The 11,571-nt window shown below is 45.8% G+C and overlaps 1 protein-coding gene across 16 annotated transcripts in view; it reads left to right on the forward strand.

Moving 5' to 3' along the window:
• The window catches only part of LOC136540612 (uncharacterized), a 30,278-nt gene extending 19,080 nt beyond the window's left edge, over positions 1 to 11,198 (forward strand). For 7 of the 16 annotated variants that reach the window (XR_010780012.1, XM_066532611.1, XM_066532619.1 and 4 more), the window contains 6 exons: positions 89 to 912; positions 1,000 to 1,079; positions 9,414 to 9,707; positions 9,809 to 10,051; positions 10,557 to 10,630; positions 10,798 to 11,198. Coding sequence is in view for 5 of the 16 variants with exons in the window: in XM_066532680.1 (XP_066388777.1) it covers positions 870 to 912; positions 1,000 to 1,079; positions 9,414 to 9,417 (127 nt within the window). In the remaining 11 variants the exon portion in view is untranslated. Of the gene's footprint in view, positions 1 to 88; positions 913 to 999; positions 1,080 to 9,413; positions 9,708 to 9,808; positions 10,052 to 10,556; positions 10,631 to 10,762 lie in introns of all 16 variants that reach the window. The other 9 variants (XM_066532651.1, XM_066532680.1, XM_066532687.1 and 6 more) reach the window with 4 other exon arrangements.
• The last annotated feature ends 373 nt before the right edge of the window (positions 11,199 to 11,571 follow it).

Genomic DNA, 11,571 nt, shown 5'->3' on the forward strand with positions numbered 1-11,571 from the left:
CTAGTCACTGTTTTCTTCTAATTGATTTGTGCTCAGCTAGCCAATTAATGACACATTTATTTGTTGTTTTCCCATTCTTCTTTTGTAGATGCATACAAAGAAAAGAAATAGGTTGTTGCATAAGCGATTAAATGACATTGTGTTTGTTTCCTACAACCGAAAGATAAAGACCAGGTTTTAGTTAAGGCGTGAGAAAAAAGGGAAATTTTTTGACCCTTTGGTCATTGAGGAATTTGATTGGGACAATGAGTGGGCTGACTACTCCTATGTTCATCCTCAAGGTGCCCGTGGGTGTGACAATGGTGACAATGGTAATGGCCTTACATGGGAACTTATGGATGAAGCTGTTGGTGCATCAAGCTCGCTGCGAGGCCGCAATCTTCCAAGGAATGCCAGCAACAAGCGTGCAAGAAATGGACAGTCAAGGTTGGCTGAACTTGAAGAAGACTTAGGTTTGGCCAATGAAGAAGAGGAAGAGGAAGATCCACATGACGATGCTGATGTGAGTGATTGTGAACAGGATCCCAATGGCTCCAATGGTGGCGGCGAAAACATGGAGGGTCCAAACATCCTTGATGAGTTTGATGATGGATATTGAATGTTGAGAGTTGGCTACTAGCAGCATATGGCTAGCAGATTTCATATCTGCACTAGTTATATTTGTGAACTGCTTGTAATGTGGCTAACTATGCCACTAAGACTCTTATCTATATTTCTGGAATGTTTGTAATGTGGCTAACTATGCCACTAAGACTCTTATCTGAGTTTATGGGCTGATCAGCTGATGTAATGATGACATATTGATATTTGCTTGTGTCTTTTGTTGCTAAATTTCCTTGCTGTTGCTAAATTCCTTATTGTATATGTAGCTTGCTGTTTGGGAGAAGAAAAGAGAGTTCAGATCATCAAAAGGTATTTCATTATCCATATTTGATCTGATTACAAAGTATTTCTGTTACATAACTATATTAATGAGTCACACATGTTGAAACTTGTTAGGGGTTGTATGGCACATGGAAGAAGGCAACTGGAAACAGGAGGATCACTGCTACATGGGCTCCAGAATTGGCAGCAAAAAGGTATGTATAAGTGTATGTTTGTGCTCTCCAATGGAAGGTTAGAGTATGTGTATGGCGTCGCCTCGCCCAGCGCCTAACTCACCTAGGCGTCTGGAAGGGGGTCGAGCGCCGCACCTCGCCTTACCGCCTTAAAAACTATGGTGAGGAGTCCCCGACGTCGCTGGCGATGTCCGAGCACCGAGGAGCGAGGAGTCTCCAGCGTCGCTGGCGATGACCGAGCATCGAGGAGCGAGGAGTCCCAGGCGTTGCTAGCGATGACCGAGCACCGAGGAGTGAGGAGTCCCCGGCGTCGCTGGCGATGACCAAGCACCGAGGAGCGAGGAGTCCCCGACGTCGCTGGAGATGTCCGAGCATCGATGAGCGAGGAGTCCTCGACGTCGTTGGCGATGATCGAGCACCGAGGAGTCCCCGACGTAGGTGGCGATGTCCGAGCACCGAGGAGTCCCCGGCGATGCTAGCGATGACCGAGCACCGATGAGTGAGGAGTCCCAAGCGTTGCTGGCGATGACCAAGCACCGAGGAGCGAGGAGTCCCCGACATCGCTGGCGATGTCCGAGCACCGAGGAGCGAGGAGTCCTCGGTGTCGCTGGCGATGATCGAGCATCGAGGAGTCCCTGACGTAGGCGGCGATGTCCGAGCACTGAGGAGTCCCCGGCGAAGCTGGCGATGTCTGAGCACCGAGGAGTCCCTGGCGAAGCTAGCAAGGTTCGAGCACCGAGGAGTCCCCGGCGTAGCTAGCAATATCCGAGCACCGAGGAGCGAGGAGTCCCCGGCGTCGCTGTCGATATCCGAGCACCGAGGAGTCCCCGGCGTAGCTGGCGACGTCCGTGCGGTGAAGTGTGCCCACTTAGTCCTCGAGCACGAAGAATCCAAGCGCCGAGGAGTAACCGGCGTAGCCGGCGATGAAGCACGAGTGACGAACAGTCTGGTCAACTGGTCGGCGGTAAAGTGAGCATTGAGTAGAAGCGACCGGCGAACAGTCTGATCAACTGGTTGGCGATAGAGACCATGAAACAAGCGGTCCGACCAGTTGATCGGTGGAGAAGTCCGAGCACCAGGTGGTCTGATCACCTGGACGATGACCCTGCAATACAAACATGTAGAACGAGTAGTACATGATGTAAAAATATATGAACTCCGGAGAAAAATCAGCAATGACGATGAAATAGCATAAGTAGCTCGACGATTAGTTGGTGTGAATATGTATTTAATATAAACCACCCGAACAGTTAGTGTGTAGCTGAGTCTCCAGCCCTAGCTAGCCCATTAACCATAATGCCGGCGCGCGGAACCCGTGTACGTGTAGGAAGAACAAAACGTCGCTAAGGAGCCACTGCCGACCACCCATAACGCAGAGGGCAGACGCTCGTGCATGTGTAGGGAGGAGCCGGAGACAGGGCCGTCTCTGGAGGCATCCAAGCATCAACAGGACTATTCGTGAGTTCGAAAAATCGTTTGGAGAGTAAACATAGAGAAAACAGTTCGAAGAAACATTGCGGCGATATATGAAGACCGAAGAATATTTAGAAAAATATTAAAGTGTGACTTAGCTTTAGACAGAACGTCTGGTCGGCGGCATATGGTGTTATCTGGTCGGTGACGCGGGCAGCTCGCTTGATGGCTGGAACGGAGTTGATCTCGTGTTGGAGTCAGACGGGTACGCGGAGTCGTAGTTGAACGGGCGTAGTCGCTTGATGCAATCGGATAGCTTGATCATCTCGGCGGTCATGTCGGCGTTGGAGAGCTTGTCTCGGGATGGGATGAATAGACAGTGCTCGGCTTGGTTGTGGCTGCACGATGCACACGTACGTATACACGTGCACATGCATGTGCCCTTGTAGATCTGTGCTTGCATATTTGCATGCATGCAGATCCGTATAGCGCATGCAAGTTGTATATCTTGGTTACTTCAATTTGCTTTGTGACAGAACCGCCCAATTTATACAAGATCAAGTACGACTGTCCCCGCTTAACACGTTGACACGCGCTTACTCTCACTTATATAAACCCGGTAGTCCGCCGAGTGTCACGCAGGACCTCGGTAAATCAACATCACAACCAAGATCGCGTGATTAAGCAAATACACATCACATATGCAGAGTTGCAGCGAGAATAATATTACAAATAGATTCATAAATAATAATACAAGTTTGGATTTCAAAACCGATTAGTGAAAACAACATTTGCTTTCGAAGGATTTCATTAATATGAGTTCCAAATACATTGCTAGCATAAGTGACATCCTCAGACAAAAGCATGTAGATGAGAAGTGAATATAGAGTCACCGAGCCCACCGGTGGTTAGCCACCATCCTCAGCAGGCCGAAACCTCACCTGCAACATGGTGGGATAAACCCTGAGTACTCGAATGTACTCAGCTAGACTTACCCATCATAACGAGAAATAAAATTGACTCCAAGGAGTATGCAAGGCTTTATAAGTGGAGGTAGCTTGACAACATTTTGCATAAAAAGCGATTAACTCAAATATACAATTATAATTCTGTCATCAAGTTAATTAGAACTATCCATCTCTAGATTAGCAACTATCCTGTGCCAAACATGTGGTATATCTTTTTGGAGCATACAATAGTAACCATAGCAGGTATAGTAATTCCATGTTTATCCGAACCATCACATTCCATAATCTAATTACTACGATGTTGGGACTAGCCAAGTTTCTCACTATCCGGGAGAGACGGCGATTCGAATCGATTTCAACCAGCTGGGAATTTATTCCTAACACAAACCCAGGCAGACCAGATCAACGGTCACCTTTGGTACAACTCAGCTACACATTTCATGGGTCCATACCGCGCCGCACAATCTGGGACACCAGATGCCAGGACGTTCAGGCCTAGCCTACCCTTGGGCTCAATCTGATTGTCCCCTGGAAGGAGCGCACAACAGAACAGGTCCCGGCCTGAGTTGAATTACTCGGCTTCGCGGTCAGAATGAGTTATCCGGCCAGCTAAGTGAGAGACATGCGTTCAATCTTGTCAGAAGCGCCAACAACGGTACGGTCCTTAATCGACACGGACGGGGATAGATCCACACCCAAGACCTCCACGTCTTGTTGCTTCGCTATCGACATCCCGCCCGGTCTCGATTTTCTTTTAACCCATGGTTCTGTTCCACGATAGCAAATATAGCCAACCGTGCTCCGGTATCCCCCTATATCTCGCAGGTGACAGGACATCACCCGACTTCTACCGGTCTAAGCAGGGCTAAGCATATATCCGATCCTGGACCTATACCGGTTAAAGGTGTAATATCTGGACAAGGAATGTATATGCATCCAGTGGTTTCATTCAACTCTTATAACCTAATGCATCAATCATAAGTACTTAAGTAATCATTTGTAAAATACTAGGAGACTTAGAATGCTCCAGGGCTTGCCTAGGATCCGACACAAGTCAGTTCAGTTAGCTTGTACCGACTTGGTGACATCTCCGGTCTAGCACTTGCTTAGTCCTTCCATCTTCAGGATAGATCCACCAAACACCGTCTTCGGGTTTGACTCCACATCACATCCTTCACGTGGTTCAACTAGCGTACCTAAATAAGATGCAAGATGCATGCGTATGAATACATGGAAGTGCAATAGACAATGCATCGCATGCAGTAAGACAAGCATAAGGTTACGTTAACATGCACAAGCACTTCGCATTGCTTACTATAAATATCGCACAATTTATCATGCCACGATAGCAAAGAAGATGACAACACCAAGCATGACAAAAGTTTCTCAAGATCTCAGGTACTCTAACTCAACCATCATCAAAGGTATGAGCCACACTTAGCAATATACAAGCAAACAACTATAATTGGAATGTGTCAATTTCTGGACATGCAAACAGCAGCTACAAGATTTAGCTATAACTGGAGTTACACAAATCCAAATGACTTGGAAGAAGACATTCTGGAAATCTTATGAAATTATCTACAATTCATATTTAATCATCTTAGCATGATTCTCAAGTTAACTAAGTCAAATATACCCATTTACAGAAACTGGTCTAAACAAGACAAAGAGTAATCAATTCTGTAACCCAACTTTAAACAGGCATAACTCACAAACTACTTGGCCAAATACCACCAAATTGTAACAGAATCTAGATACATGAATTATCTACAACTTTGTTATTATCACCAAAAACTCATTCAAATCCTAACTAGATCAAACACTAGCATCTTTCAGATCTGCTCAGAATAAAATCAAAACTTGACAGAAGACTTAAAAGTCATGTAAATCCTAAACTATCAGGCCTATGGTCTTACAATTTGAACACAAGCAAGATTGTGAGATTTGCTACAACTTTTGTATTCACTACAACCATAGCAAACATCATTTACACCACGAAAATAATTGCACAAGCAAAACTACAAATCCAGCCCAACAACAGTGGTATAGAAAACTGATAGCATCTTCAGAGAAGCATAACTGGAGTTCTAGACCTCCAACAAACATGAACCATAATTTTTTTGAAAAGCTTAGGAAGTTACCTACAACTTTCTTATTCTCACATTAAGATGATTCTATAGTTAGAAGGGTCAATTAACCCAATAATTGCATCTCTATCCAAAACATAGACAGAAACTGACATGCCACTTTAAACAGCTATAAATGGAGTTATGTATGTCCAATAAATATGGTTCTAGACTTTTTAGAAAGCTTAGCAAATTCTAAACAACTTTGTTGTAAACACCTAAAGCTAATTCTACTAATAAGAAGGCTCCACAGTAAGAACAAGGAAACCCTGTCTGGGTTTGGGCAGAAACAGCCACCGAGATTCAAGCAATTATAACTCAAGATCTACTTAACTAAAATTTATGATATTTATCTTTTTGAAAATCTTAAGAAAAGTACTAAAACTCATGTATTGTCATCAAATCATGATTCATAACTTAACTGAGCCAATTAATTCAAACATGCAGAACTGTTCAGAATAGGAGCAAATCAAAACAGGGCATTTGTTATTTTTATAACTCTTAAACTATAAACCCTAAACCCCTGAAATTTTTACCAGACAACAACAATAACCTTAGTAGCACTCCACAAAAAATTCACATTTATTTGAGCATAAAAACTACAGTTATGAAAAAGACAAGACCTGGCAAGTATCAAGAACCTATCTGCATAGATCTATTTTTACAACAAAATATTTGAACTAAAACATGCCACATTATAGATCTACTGCATAGACAATTTCACAAGGATTCCAAAAAGTCCTCATTTTCTATTTTACGATTTTTGTATGAATTACCATGAATTTTCAAAGTTCATCATTCAAATCTGTACAAACAAAAGAAAAGACATGTAAGTCTTGCATCGGGGTCCCTGCAGAAAACACTAATTAAACTACAGCGAAGGGGTCCTCAGGGGCACTATTCAAATGAGTCATGGCTTCACAGTTGGACCCCTCCCTTTCTTCGAATTTTAAGACGAAGTCCCCGACGCGATTTTTGAAGGGCTGCACAGGAGCTCGCCGTTCGCCGGCCGGAGGAGGCTCGTCGGCGGTGGGGGAAGTGGCGGCGGAGCACGAGCAGGGCTGCGCGCACTCGCCGGTGGCCTCGGCTCGGCCCGAGGTGGAGCATGGAGCCCTAGCCACGTGCGCCGGCGGCCTAGGCCGAGCCGCACCGTGGTGAGGGCGCGCCGGTGACGAGCAGCTTCAGGCGAGGGGTGCGGGGGTTGCGGCGCGAGGTGAGGGAGGTGGTGGTGCGGTCAATTTGGGTGAAGGAAGGCTGGAGACGAAGGAACGACAGCGGCCATGGAGATGGCATGACCGGCCATGGCGGCGACGGTCGCGCCCGCAAGCAGCAGCAGCACGCGAGGAAAAAAAAGAAAGGGAGGGCCAGAGCGAGTGAAGGGAAACGCGCTCGGCTCTCTGCATCGACGCAGGGGCGCAAGGACGCGCGGAAACAAGGTGAGGTGCTCAGCTCAGGCATGGAGGACACGTCCGGGACACGCGTCACCCTATGAGGCAAAACTCCGAACAGGTGGCGGGCGTCGGTGTGGACATGGTGGGGAGCAGATTTGGGCCGTCTCGGGTGCGAATTGGACTTTGGGTCTAAAATAAAGTTTGAAGGCCGTGTACTGCTCTTCATTTTTCATTTAGAGACCAAGGTCATCAGAGCTCTAGATCAGCGAGTAATTATGCCCCAAAGTGATAGTGTCAGCGCGTTGACCGCGATTAATAAAAGTCCAAAATTGATGGTCAAAACGAAGTCCAACGAGTGCCATCTTTTTATATGCTCTTCTCTATGAACTTAGCTCCAACTTCCATTTTGGGGTCAAGTCAAGTTGCTTAACGAAATTTGGAGAACGCGAGACGTCAATGCCGATGTCGATGAATTTCTAGACTTAGAATATTTCTAAGTCCTAAAATCCGCAGCAAATTCGATCTTGTGACCTTGATTTGACTTACTTCCAAGATGATCTAGCTCTTCATCCAAAAACAAAGTTTGTTCTACATGATATGGACTACAACTTTCATTTAATGTCCAACCTCAAAACTGGTATAGATCATGCTGTTCTACTTTGACCAAAGTAGGATCACGATGAAGCTTAAATTATCCTTTTTGATCCATTGGAGCATTTTCTCGGCATTTGCCCAACATGAACCTTTCATGACTTTTGTTGTAGAGTTCATCTAGAGTCATTTGGGCATGGTTGCAAGATTTGGTTGACGATCGAGAATTCCATTCACTTTATAAAATAATTCAAGCAAGCACATAACTCGTCATTTCATGTGACTTCTTGATTTCAAACTTCGCGAAACTTTTCCATGGACCAATATAGATGGTTATTGATGTGAGACTCATGAAGATATTCCAGTAACACCACCCAAGCATATATCTTGAAAAGGGCCTATATGTAAAGCAAGGGTGCAATATCCAAGTTTAGGTTGGGGCTCATTTTCATAGGTTTGACCTTGACATCTTCATCATCACTTAATATGCCATGTTTGAGCTCAAACCCATTGCTTAACTGGTGGCAAACACCTGGGGTGTTACATGCTTCGCATGACATCCGCAGATCGTAGATCAGCTTTCCTGTTCGCTTCTTGTTGATTGGGTCTTGATATTGCACGGCCCTCGTTGATTAGCCTGGTGCTGCATGGTGGTGTTGCCGATGGCATCTGTGCCTCTCGGGATTGCCAAATCGGGACCGCCTGAGGACACCCTGATGCATCGAGTCTTGGCTCTTGAGCGTGATGAGTGGTGTATGTAGTTTGCATCGCCTGGCTCCTCAGCTTGAATATGCACGTCGTCAGCCTTCACGCGCGTGGTGCTGGGCGAGCTCAGGGAGTTGTACGTCGCTTCCTCGGCCGACGCTTGCCAATTCGGATTTGGCATCTGCTGGGACGCCGCAAGTTATCGCCGTGGAATCACGTCACGCGGCGCGGCGAGAAAAGCCGATGCTCTGGTTGTCGAAGCTTGTCGCTGCAATCCGCCGAGTTCCCACGAACGACGTAGATCTTGAGGTATGCCATCTGGCTCGTCATGGGATCAAGCGCACACCCCTACCTGGCACGCCAACTGTCGACAAAAGATGCTCGGTAGTCCACCGAGAGGTATCCCGCGATGGTAGATTGATCGGTGGAGGTGCGCGTGATCAGGAACCGGATAGTGACACAAGGCGCAGAGACAACGATTTAGACAGGTTCGGGCCGTCTGATCGACGTAATACCCTACGTCCTGTGTCTTTAGTGTATTATATTGAGTATGAGATGTATCGATCGTGTCTACTAGGGGACCACTGCCTCTCCTTATATATTCTGGAGAGGTAGGGTTACAAGGAAAGTAGCATATTTGGTACTATACAATATCTTGCGGTACACGCCGAGTAGCGTCGTGCACGCTTTGATCTTGTGGGTTGGGCCACCTCTGATGGTGCGGCCTATGTCTCGTCTTGTGGATACCGGAGACCATACCCCCACGACGTTCATGGCGAGCCTCCCGCGGATGCGCAGCGGTGGGAGGAGTCGCCCCGCGCGACGCGCGTGGCTAGCGCGGCGCCCGACGGGGACTCTGCTTTTTCTGTTTGTCGATCTCGTCCCCGACATGGACTCTACTTCCGTTTGGTTGTGACAGGTGGAGGGAGAGCGGGGTGACGGAGCCGCGATGCGGACTCAGCAGGACTCCGGAGGAGCGGGGCGATATGACGATAACCTTAGTTATTTTTTAGGTGTAGATAGAAATACACATAATATGTTGTTGGTTCTGTTAGGAGCTTTCAGACAGCTATTTTTTTTTTGTATACCAGTTTGAGTTGGATTAAAGCTGGATCATATGCTCATTGTCAGTTTTTCTGAACTGAGAATGCATTGCAGTTGATCGAAAAGTCCAGCTTCAGAGACCCAGAGTTCTGGTATGTTGAGCAAGGTATTGCTGCACCAGATTGCGACGGCTCTGCGTCCTTTAGGATGGCTTTTCACCGCCGTGATGAGAAATGGTGACTCCCAGTGCCTCGCGTGCCTCCCGGTGGCCTTCACAATAAAACAAGGAAACAGCTCCAGCACAAACGTGATTGTGCAAACCAAATCCTGAAGGCTGCCATGGCCATCAACAGCAATGCTTTAGCAGAAATGGAGGTCCCTGAATCTTATCTTGACTCCCTACCAAAGGTATACCATGCGTTCTTCCGTAATCAGAACTCATGAATGTGCAGTGTCCACAGCATTTCTTAGTGTAAGTTCTGAACATGCTGCACTAAACTTGATTTCAGAATGGAAGGGCAACCTTAGGTGATATCATATCCTGCTACATAACATCTGATCAGTTCTCTCCTGAGTGCCTTCTTGATTGCCTGGATCTGTCCACGGAGTACCAGGCCCTGGAAATCGGAAACCGTGTCGAGGCGTCAGTGTATGTGTGGCGCCGGAGGGTTGCTGCCAAACCAGTAAATGGCTTCTATAGAAGAGAGGAAGGATGCTATTAAGAAGAAGGATAAAGACATGCGGAAGGCCACGTAAGTTGAGAATCATTCTTTATGTTCCTGACGAATTCCCAGTACATTCAGCTTCTGTAACTGTACTCAGTTTGAAAACTGGCGAGATGTTCGAATTGTATGGATACAGTATCCCATGAAAGCTACCTATATTAGTGCTATGGTGCTGTTGCAATGGTGATTGTAGAGAAAAAGAATATCATAATATAAGATTTAAATCGAAATAGACAAATGTCCTCCTTTTGCTCATTGAACTTGGACGACACTACTGCTGGTTGGCACTGCCTCCTGTGGTCTTGCCTCATCTTTAGGTGCTGCTGTTGTACAGTGTGATTGTATTATCTTTCCTCCACTTTTGAATATTACAGCAACATTCTGGTAAACACTACTCAAAATTAATTGAATAGTACTTGTCAAATTTTGAATTGTGCCTCTTAGATCAACATGAATCGAGCTATAACAGTATTATCTCTATTGCCTACCCTGTTTCTGAGTTAAAATAACTCACTCACTTATTCATATGCAGATATAAACTTTGCATGTGTGTGTTAGTTACAAATATCTTCCCAAATTTGGAAGACCAGGATAAGATCTCAAGCTGTATCCTTTCAGTTTATTGTGGTTTTCCCTATTCAGAGAAAAGAATATGACTCATGTTAAATGTAAAAGGTTATGCTGCTTAGTTTTTGCACTTCATATCAGCTTTCTCTAATAGCGAACATTAACAAAGAGTCATGGCATTGCGAAAGTCCTTCGCTTTCAATCAGATACCATTGACAAGAATGGGAAGAAGATACAGAAGTGCGAGTTCGAGAAGACGACACCACCAGTTGAGATCTGTAACACGCTTTGGAAACAATTTAGGGCGTGCAGTCCGTCATTACTGTCTGGTGATGAAGATTGTCAATTGTGCTTGTATATAGCTGAGGAGGGTGGACCTCTCACCTTCAGTATTACAGTAATAAAGTTCCTCAATATTGTGTCGACACCAATGTTCGGGTATCACCATAAACATAGTCGGCTATGTCCTGGTTTTAGCTTATGGATAGTACTAGACTAGATCTTTACCAGGCATTCGCACTTACAGGAGAGGCCAATAGGCTTTGCATTAGTTCTACAGCTATTTCAAGACTTACGATTCCTGTACATGATATGCAATAAGATTTGGCATTTGTGGCAAATTTTATAGTCAGGATAAGATCGGAAGGTAGAAAATTCCGGTTTGCGCTTGCATTGTAGTCCCATACTGGCGCAGCAAGCAGCATGCATGTCCACGTTCACAAAAACTCCAATGCCATTTGAGTTGCCCTCTGGGATGCAAATTGAAATCATGCAAATGCAGTGAACACCGGACGCAAAGCCATCACGAATTCACGAGCGCATCTGTTGGAGCATAATGTGCATGCCCGCCTAGGGAGAGTTCTGCTGGAGCAGCGAGTGGGGCCCGACTGTGTTTCTTTTCAGTTCTCACAGGTGACCTCACCCAAAAAAAACATGGTAGACCTCACCCCAAAACTCTCATGCTCTCAACCATAATAACA

Source organism: Miscanthus floridulus, chromosome 1 (genome assembly GCF_019320115.1).
Source record: "Miscanthus floridulus cultivar M001 chromosome 1, ASM1932011v1, whole genome shotgun sequence".
Taxonomy (NCBI): Eukaryota; Viridiplantae; Streptophyta; class Magnoliopsida; order Poales; family Poaceae; genus Miscanthus; species Miscanthus floridulus.